The 9,987-nt window shown below is 42.1% G+C and overlaps 1 protein-coding gene across 1 annotated transcript; it reads right to left on the bottom strand.

Moving 5' to 3' along the window:
- Positions 1 to 1,063: 1,063 nt before the first annotated feature.
- CCNB1 (cyclin B1) lies at positions 1,064 to 9,749 on the bottom strand. The gene is made up of 9 exons (XM_066360813.1): positions 9,575 to 9,749; positions 8,818 to 8,988; positions 8,572 to 8,724; positions 4,400 to 4,582; positions 3,032 to 3,190; positions 2,588 to 2,824; positions 2,176 to 2,316; positions 1,460 to 1,570; positions 1,064 to 1,286 (listed from the first exon to the last, which is right to left on the bottom strand). Exons 1-9 carry the CDS (start codon positions 9,593 to 9,595, stop codon positions 1,179 to 1,181), a joined length of 1,284 nt encoding a protein of 427 aa, XP_066216910.1. The 5' UTR covers positions 9,596 to 9,749; the 3' UTR covers positions 1,064 to 1,178.
- Positions 9,750 to 9,987: the final 238 nt, after the last annotated feature.

Genomic DNA, 9,987 nt, shown 5'->3' with positions numbered 1-9,987 from the left:
TGCCCCCTAGTGGGTTTGCTGAGTGGATCCTGGTTGGGGCTCATGTGAGAGACTTTCTACCTCCCCTCCTCTCACTAAAATTAAAAAAAAAACTTTAGGTGTCTGTATGGCATATGACAGCATAAACAGTCAAAGGGCAAATGACAAATCAGGAAAGCCTTACATATTGATAAGCGACACGGAGTGTTATTTAGCAGTATCTGCTAGAAGTGAAAACACACATTCTTTGGAGAACCCAGTGGACATCAAAAGAGACATGGTATTTAACGATATTTAAACAGCACTGTCTATAGGGGCAAAGAAAAAGAAAGCAATCTGAATATCAACAGAATGATTGAACCCATTATAGTACACTATGGAATGTAATATCCAAATACAGGTACAGTCTATACATGGTGAAAGGAACTGCTGAGCATGTAGAAGAACAATCCTGTTCTTTAAAACCTCCACAACAATTTACATACATGTGTGTTTATGGAACTCAGGAAAGGATACATCCCAAACTGTTGATATCCTTCAGGTGTATGGGATTGAGATGGAGAAAAGTAAGGGAAAGGGTAAAATAAACTTTTTAAAGACACTTGTATGTTTAAGGAGCCTTTTTATTTTCTCAACAAATAAACAAAAAATGAAGTAGGTTTAGAATATAAAGTTTTAATTTTTCCAAGTTAAAAAGTTGACACTAAATTTGATAACTTAATAAATTGTGGTAAAAGTAGATTTTAAGAATTATGGCAACAACCAGAAGAAAGAGAAAACAGGAGGACTAGGGATAAGGTGGCAAACTTTTACTTAAATAGAACAAGACAGCAGATTCTCCAAGATAAAGGCTTATGTGCAGTATGCCTGGTGAAGTAAGGGTTAAGAATGCCTTCACAATCTCAGTAATTAAAAATAAAAAGCCAGGTACATAAAACATGAACCATATAAGCAACAATTATATATATTAGCTGGGTCCCATTAACTGAAAGCACTTTTTATATTCTATATTCCCCACATATCTTTAAGACACCTTTTAAGGTACCTAGAGTAGGAAGTAGTCACATTTAAATCAATTAAGGTATAAGAAGTAAAAAGGACCAAAGCTTTATTTAAAGTAAATGTAACATAATATATACAGATAGCACATGGTGCCAATTGTACTTGCATCTATTACAGCACTCCAAATTGTTTACAAGTTACACCTTTGCCACAGCCTTGGCTAAATCTTGAACTAGTGCAGAATTCAGCAGTGCTAGAGTGCTGATCTTAGCATGCTTAGATGTGGCATACTTGTTCTTGATAGTCTGGAAGAGAAAAGCATAGTAATTATGAAGGAAAAGAGGAAAACAAGATCCAGTGATGCAGATACTCATGCAAATGATCAAGTCCTTAAAAATAAGCTATTCATTTGCAGGCATGAAATCTTAATTATTTTCACTTTCCCCACAACATCCTGAAGTGTCACTAATTGACTTACCATGTGCTTTGTAAGCCCACGATTCACCATGACTATATTCTTAGCGAAGTGTTGCATAACAAGAAGAAGGGATTCTTCAGTGTATGACAAGTAATGCTGCAGAACTGGTGTCTAAGACAAGAATTGTTAAAAATGCTCGTCTATAATAGTTTTCAGAAAATTTATAGATGTTATTCAAGGGTAGGGTAGGGAGATGGATACTGTATGACTGATAATAATTGCAATTTAAAACAAGCTTAAGACCCTTCTTCCCTAGGCACTCTTCTTTGATGCTTCTTTGGGATACACTGATGTGCTCAACCGATACACTTTTCTGATTGCTGACTTGTCCACCCCTGATGTAGACTCAAAATTTCCTGGGGCCCACTTTTTCATTCATAGTTCTATTCCTTGACCTAGGGTACCACATGGAACTTAGAAATACTTGAGTCAATGAATATGAATCAATCAACTTCTAGTATTTGACCTGCCTGAACTTCTCCATCTCTAAAGAGTAGCAGCTGCTCTGCCTTTCTCAAAGGGATATAGAAAGATGAAATCAGGTGATGAAATGAAAGCATTCTTTGAAGACATCACAAACATCACATCATTTTAAATCACTCCCTCCATAGATGCCATATTTAGAAACCATTTGAACTGTTTTTTAATGAAACCAGTTCTGTATTATTTACAATTTAAAAGCTTAGAGCAACGTAGGTCTATGGGACAGAACTTACCCATTCACCATTATCGAGAATCTTCAGTGCTAAACAAAAAGCTCCTGCCGCAATCTGAGAAGGAGGAAAGTGCACCATTTCGTAGTCTAACATACTTAGTTCCATCAGGTATTTGGCCAAAGTATGTTGCTCCACATCAACCTGGAACCAAATTCACTCACAGGTCACTGAGCTTCTGTCAAGAAACTTAGCCTTGGCAATAACCAATATGTCCACAACTGTAACTACAAATGTCAAGAAACTCTCAAGTGCTATTGCCCACAGAAGACCTTAATATTAACATACAGCCTGACTGGAAATAATATGTTTATCCCTTCCCCATGTAGTTAGGTTTAAGTCAGTTAAATTATATCTACTTGGTCAGCAGTACTCTCTAATGTAACACACCAAAGGTTTCTCAAGAGATCGATACCTCTGCAATTTTAGATGCTCTGCGAAGGAAATGCAGGGGTAGAGGGCGACCCACACAAAAATTTAAAGCTCTCAGAATCTTCATTTCCATCTGTCTGATTTGGAGCTTAGTGTAAGTGTTGTCAGTCACAAAGGCAAAGTCACCAATTTCTGGAGGGTACATTTCTTCATATTTGCTCGCAATAAACATAGCAGTGACACCGACCAGCTGCAGCATCTTCTTGGGCACAGGATTATTCTGCATGGGAATTTCAACTGGATAAATAAGTAATGTTTTTGAAAATACATATTATACAGATTATGAAAGAGACGGGGAGACATGCTCCAAGAACAAAATCTCTGATAACCTTATTCTCAAAACAGATTTGAGCTGAAAAGATCTGTTGCTTTCTGACTCAGCTAGTACCCTGGAATGGAAAACCCTCAATTACTTACTTATGCTCACCTGCATGAACCGATCAATAATGGAAACAGTCATGTACATGGTCTCCTGCAGTAACCTGAATTTCATTTGAACCTGTACCAGCCAATCAATTAGGATGGCTCTCATGTTTCCAGTGACTTCACGACCCAGTAGGTATTTTGGTTTGACTGCTTGCTCTTCCTGTGAAAGAAGTGTTAATTATTATCAGAAGCAAGACTCAATGTGACATTTCTGACCAGAAATATTAGTCATCACAGAATAGCTCTTAAGCATTTAAGTCCTTAATTCAATTAATCATATGATCACTACAAACAGCTCTATCACTGAAAAAAAAAAAAAACCCAAAAAACAAAAAACCATAAACAAAACAAAACATGCAAACATTAAGTAGGACAGTGTGATAAGTTTTTCATATTGGCAGATCTTATATTCAATTCACCATCGCTGCTACTGCCTCACACTCTGTACCCACTTCTTCCCACCTAAGACTCTAACCCAGAACCTGAGTTTTAAAAAACAAAAACAAAACAAAATAGCAGTAGCTCTCAGATCAGCTGGAACCCATGTGCTACTATTCTCTTGTCCTGGAGTGTAACCTCCAAAACACCATAGATAAGGAGAATGAACCATCAAGGACCAGCACACACATCTGCAAAATCCACTCCTCCAAAGTTAGAACATGAACTTTAAAAAGGGAGAAGAAACCCAAAGCAGAAAGCTGGTCTGGGCAAGAAAGCCATCTTGCAGAATAACTGTAGAAATGTAAATGTCCCAAAATAGGCAAGAGACTGAAGATGTTAATGTCAAGAGAAGAGCATGCATTATAAAAACCTGGGCAAATCTGATAACTGTATAGCTTATGTTGCTAGCATACAGAACCCTTACTTTTTGGGGGGCGGGGAGGCAGACAAATGCCACTAATGCAAAGTTTCAGAAGTAGGATGAAATAAAACAGAAAACCTTTAGATTTTGAGTATACTTTCTTCTTGAACACAAAGAATAGTTTCCCTGATATCACATGCACATCAGCCACATTGAATCAAAATGCTTTGTGTTGGGGCTAGCTATAGTTTTCTAACATATTCTTCTTTACCATCTACCTCCTGTTAGCCTCCTTAAACCCAGAGTTTGGGACTTGCCAACTTCTATCACTTTCACTTTGAACTTTACCTGTTCAAAATGGCATATAAGACTTCATGGGTTTGTTGATATATATATATATATATATATGTTGGTATTCCGTGAAGAATTTGAAAGTGGAATCTACTGTTAATAAATGTTTTTCTCGCATCCTGCCTAAATTATTGTAAACTGTTAATGGAAAATATCTTTAATAAATCTAGATGCAGTTTAAAAAAACAAAACAAAGATTCTTATCAAACTACCGACCTCAAGTTGTCTCAGATAAGTATAGATATCTTTCACATATTCACTACAAAGGTTTGGATCAGCTCCATCTTCTGCATCCACATCACTCATTGCAAGAATTACATCAGAGAAAGCCTGACACAGATATTCTTCTGCAGGGGCACAGCCAGACGTTTCCATTGGGCTTGGAGAGGGCGTATCAACCTTGAAACAGAGAGACCTTTTGAACTAATAGCAAAGAGGAGCATACAATCTAGGAATAAAGATCAGATTATTGGTACCAACTCAAGAGACCATTTGCTAAAATAATCATGTAATTCATTTCCTTAAAATAAAAGTTACCATTTAAAAAAATTTATTTCTTTAGAAAGTAATTAATATAAAACATGAAATGCCAACTTGACTGAGCAAAAGTGAAGTCAGCAGAATGTAAATGCTAACAGGTAAAACAGAGAAGCAAATAAATTCAAATTCTGGATGTTCCACTAAAGGAAACTGATAAGTAATGTTTGTCAGTGTCATGTGAAGTTAATTAAAATGAATGACAAGTCAGTCTTTCATCTTTACTTCAAAACACAGACTTCTGTCACTGTTTAAAAGAACACAAGTTCTATCCTGACTACTAATTGTTAACTGGTTTCATTATCCATTTCCTTCAAACTCCAGTTGCCCCATTATTCATTACTATGGATTTTCTTCAAGCCATGCTCTGTGTTAGGCACTGACTTTATAATGTGCAAAGGCTTTGGTTTTAGGAGAAGTACTGTATTTCCCCATGTATAAGATGCTCCCATGTTTAAGATGCACCTTAATTTTGGGGCCCCAAATCTGAAAAAACATGTATTCCATAAAGTTATTGAACTCAAGTTTTATTCATCATAAAATTCATACAACTCATCACTGTCAAAACTCCCATCCAAAAAAAAAACAAACCCCAACAAAAAACAAAAAAAACCTCCCATCCAATAGCTTGTCCTCATCTGTGTCTGATGACAAATCACTGTCTTCAACAATGAGTGCAAAAACAAGCGCCAAAAAGCGGGAAGTGCAAGGTAAAAAAAACTACATCCACTGTATAAGACGCATCCAGTTTTTAGACTCCATTTTTTTTTTTTTTTTACAGAGACAGAGAGAGAGTCAGAGAGAGGGATAGTTAGGGACAGACAGATAGTAACGGAGAGAGATGAGAAACATCAATCATTAGTTTTTCGTTGCAACACCTTTAGTTGATCAGTGATTACTTTCTCATACGTGCCTTGACCGCGGGCCTTCAGCAGACTGAGTAACCCCTTGCTCAAGCCAGTGACCTTGGGTCCACGCTGGTGGGCTTTGCTCAAACCATTTGAGCCCACGCTGAAGCTGGAGACCTCGGGGTCTCCAACCTGGGTCCTCCACATCCCAGTCCGACACTCTATCCACTGCGCCACCGCCTGGTCAGGCGAGACCCCAAATATTTTGGAAAAAATGTGCGTTTTATACACGGGGAAATACAGAAAATGAAGGAGAGTGATTCCAGGAACAATGGCTGGAGTGGGGAAGTTAGGCAAAACTTCAGGAGTTGATATCTGAAATGTTTTGAAGGATAAAAAGATTAGCTAAATGAAAGAAAGTGGGAAAGGCATTTTTAACTAGTGTGAAAGCAAAAGGGGCCCTGGCAGGTTGGCTCAGCAGTAGAGCGTTGGCCCATCGTATGGAAGTCCTGGGTTTGATTCCCAGTTAGGGCACACAGAAGAAGCGAACATCTGATTCTTTGCCCCTCCTCCTACAGCCATGGCTCGAATGAGCTGGCCCCCAGTGCTGAGGATGCCTCCATGACCTCGCTTCAGGTGCTAAAACAGCTTGGCTGCCTAGCAATGGAGCAGCAGCCCCAGATGGGGAGAATATCACCCCCAGACAGGGGTTGCAGGTGGATCCTGGTCAGGGTGCATGCGGGAGCCTGTCTCTCCACTTCACTGCCTCTCATTGATTAAAAAAAAAAAAAAAAAAGCACGGGCAAGAATCAATATGGGACTTTCAAGGAACCTCAGGTAGTTTGGTATAGCCAATTAAAGAAGGCATGCTACAGACTGATTTGGCAGTGGCGCAGTGAATAGAGCATGGGACTGGGATGCAGAGGACCCAGGTTTGAAACCTTGAGGTCGTCAGCTTGAGCCCAAGGTTGCTGGCTTGAGCAAGCGTCACTCGCGCTGCTGTAGCCCCCTGGTCAAGGCACATATGAACAACTAAGGTGCCACAATGAAGAATTGATGCTTCTCATCTCTCTCCCTTCCTGTCTGTCCCTATCTGTCTCTCAAAAAAGAAAAACAAAACAAAACAAAAAACTGCATGCTACAGGTTTCATGGGCTATGTCCAGAATGTCTATACTACTAAGGCAATATAGCCTTAAATCTAACACCCTTAGATATATGAAGCCAGACTGGATGAGTTTTGCAGATTTTCCCAACTGGTTTTACCAAGTTTTTAAAATGAAAGCTTCAGAATGCAGTTCATTGTAATTTCAGCAAAGCAGCCTCTTCCAGAAGGCCTGATTTTCCTTCAGAGTAGATACATTTACCTGATACTCAATAGAAAGTTCTTGGTTTTTAAGGCTGTTAATTAACTCATCTTACCTACTCTCTGAAGAGCTACATTTTCTTTCTGCTTTATACTGTTACAGAGGCTTTTAAATTATTCATATTAGTGAGTAAAAAAGATTCAAGAGAACATTTTATGTTTCAGTCAATAAATTCTGGTCAGAGATGGCTTGTACCAAAGACAGTTCAATCTTTGGTCCAGGCAGCTACTTCCTCAATACCATCAACAAAGTGATTAAAAGCATAAGTTCTGCCTGACAGGCGGTGGCGCAGTGGATAGAGCATCAGACTGGGATGCGGAGGACCCAGGTTCGAGACCCCGAGACCGCCAGCTTGAGCGTGGGCTCATCTGGTTTGAGAAAGCTCACCAGCTTGGACCCAAGGTCGCTGGCTCGAGCAAGGGGTTACTCGGTCTGCTGAAGGCCCGTGGCCAAGGAACATATGAGAAAGCAATCAATGAACAACTAAGGTGTCGCAACGAAAAACTGTTAATTGATGCTTCTCATCTCTCTCTGTTCCTGTCTGTCTGTCCCTATCTATCCCTCTCTCTGTCTCTGTAAAAAAAAGCATAAGTTCTGAAGCCAGACAAGCCTGGGTTTGAATCTAATATGTGCCACTGATTAGAAGTGACTTTAGAACAGGGGTCCCCAAACTTTTTACACAGGGGGCCAGTTCACTGTCCCTCAGACTGCGGACTATAAAAAAAAAAAACTATGAACAAATCCCTATGCACACTGCACATATCTTATTTTAAAGTAAAAAAACAAAACAGGAACAAATACAATATTTAAAATAAAGAACAAGTAAATTTAAATCAACAAACCGACCAGTATTTCAATGGGAACTATGCTCCTCTCACTGACCACCAATGAAAGAGGTGCCTCGGCCCTGGCCGGTTGGCTCAGCGGTAGAGCGTCGGCCTGGCGTGTGGGGGACCCAGGTTCGATTCCCGGCCAGGGCACATAGGAGAAGCGCCCATTTACTTCTCCACCCCCCTACTCCTTCCTCTCTGTCTCTCTCTTCCCCTCCCGCAGCCAAGGCTCCATTGGAGCAGAGATGGCCCAGGCGCTGGGGATGGCTCCTTGGCCTCTGCCCCAGGCGCTAGAGTGGCTCTGGTCGCGGCAGAGCGACGCCCCGGAGGGGCAGGAGGGGTTAGAGCGTTGCCCCTGGTGGGCGTGCCAGGTGGATCCCGGTGGGGCGCATGCAGGAGTCTGTCTGACTGTCTCTCCCCGTTTCCAGCTTCAGAAAAATACAATATATATATTGTATTTTTTCTATATATATATATATATATATATAAAAAGAGGTGCCCCTTCCGGAAGTACGGCGGGGGCGGATAAACGGCCTCAGGGGGCCGCATGCAGCCCGCAGGCCGTAGTTTGGGGACCCCTGCTCTAGAATATACTTAATACTTCTCTAAGCCGTTCTTTACAAAGCAGAAATAATAATACAAGCTAAGAGAGTATAAGATTATGTGAGTTAATATCTTTAAAGTGCTTAGCAGAGTACTAAATGTTACTATAATTACTATTTATTCAAAAGCTATTCCATGTATTAGAGTAAACTGAAGTTCTGTAAGAAGCAATCAACAGACTTTAAAATAGTAAAAATAAGTTTACCAAAATAGGCTCAGGAGAAAGTTTTTCTTCTTTAACAGGCTCAGGTTCTGGCTTCGGAACCGGTTCCGGCTCAGGCTCAGGCTTGCGTACCTTTTCGGGACGTTTCGGTAGTATTTTAGCATTAACTTTTCCAGCAGCTAAAGTTTTTGCTTCCTGTGGATGAATGGGAGAGAATGGAATGTTTCTCCATCCAAGGTCACAGTTAGGTGGACTTTTACAGGTAAGTTGGATCAGGAAGATAGTTACCTTTTTCAGAGGCAGTTTGGCCTGTGGCTGTTCACTGACTTTGTTACCGATGTCTCCAAGAGCTGTTCTTGACCTCAGTCCGGCCTTGGAGGCTGCAGCAGTGGCCACAGGCACGCGCTTTGCGCCTGCCATACTGATATTCGCCTTATTTTCAGCAATAATTTTCGTGTTCTGAAAGAAGCAAGACCTCCTTGAGAGATGGCCAAGCCAGGTTAGAGTAAGTCAAGGGTTAAGAAGACGGCTGTGAACCAGGGGAAACCCGGGTGCAGGATCTACACTAAGACTGTGACAAGTCCGTTTCCTCCAAGAACCTCTCCACTCCCAGGTAGAGGGATTGCCCATTTAGTTACGGCTGGCTCTGAAATACCACGAATTTACATTTGAAAGGTAATCAAAAAGATTTTCAATTGCCAGCACCTTCTTTCTCTCCGAGGAGGGAATCAACGCAGGTGATGGAAGACCACACAGGTGGCCTACATCACCTTTTGGGAAAGGTTTCCCATCGACACCTCTACCTATCCTCCCCCCCCCCCCCCCCCCCCATATCCAAAGTTCATCCAGATCCTCTGTTACCTTCCTCTCCGTCGGTCAGACTCCAAATTCCCCCACCATGCCAGGGGCCCAAGGACACCCCATCTTCCTCCCCAAATCTTTGCCCTGTGCTCCTGTCGGGGGGGGGGGGGGGTAACTCTGGCAATCGAGATAGAGAACACGCAGCGAGAAAGGCCGCGTTTGTTCACCGTCCGCAGCCGCTTACCCTGGATATCCGGAGCGCCATGGCTTCCTCTTCTCCAGGCAGCACCTTAGTGAGCAAACGCAGAAAACAGGAGCCCCGCGGAGCCGGGGACCTGAAACCAACACAGCTCAACAGCCGTTCCTCCGCAGCACGCTGGGAGACCCAGGGTCCAGCCTCAGATTTAAACCCCGCGCCGCTCCTTCCTTATTGGCCTGTTCGTGGCACTCGCTCCCTTTCCATTGGCGGCTGCCGGTTCCCCGAGAATGCGTTTCCAGGGCGATCCCGCGACGGAGTTCGAGAGGGGGCGGAGCCAGGTCGAGTTTTCGTGGACTGTGCGAAGGCGGTCCCGTGGCTCCGCGGCTGCGCTTTCGGGCATTGGTGGCGGTCACCTGGAGAGGCCGGGTGGGGCACGGCCTTGTGGCGTTAGAAAAGTG

Source organism: Saccopteryx leptura, chromosome 1 (genome assembly GCF_036850995.1).
Source record: "Saccopteryx leptura isolate mSacLep1 chromosome 1, mSacLep1_pri_phased_curated, whole genome shotgun sequence".
Classification (NCBI taxonomy): domain Eukaryota; kingdom Metazoa; phylum Chordata; class Mammalia; order Chiroptera; family Emballonuridae; genus Saccopteryx; species Saccopteryx leptura.
This window is presented reverse-complemented; position numbering and strand designations above follow the sequence as displayed.

What these genes read in the sequence shown, in the direction of transcription:
- CCNB1 (XM_066360813.1), bottom strand. Translation starts at nt 9,595, where the DNA reads ATGGCGCTCCGGATATCCAGG. An exon ending in TGGCGCTCCGGATATCCAGG is followed by an intron (nt 8,989 to 9,574) that starts GTAAGCGGCTGC and finishes TGCTTCTTTCAG; the next exon opens with AACACGAAAATTATTGCTGA. An exon ending in GAGCATCTAAAATTGCAGAG is followed by an intron (nt 2,317 to 2,587) that starts GTATCGATCTCT and finishes ATTTGGTTCCAG; the next exon opens with GTTGATGTGGAGCAACATAC.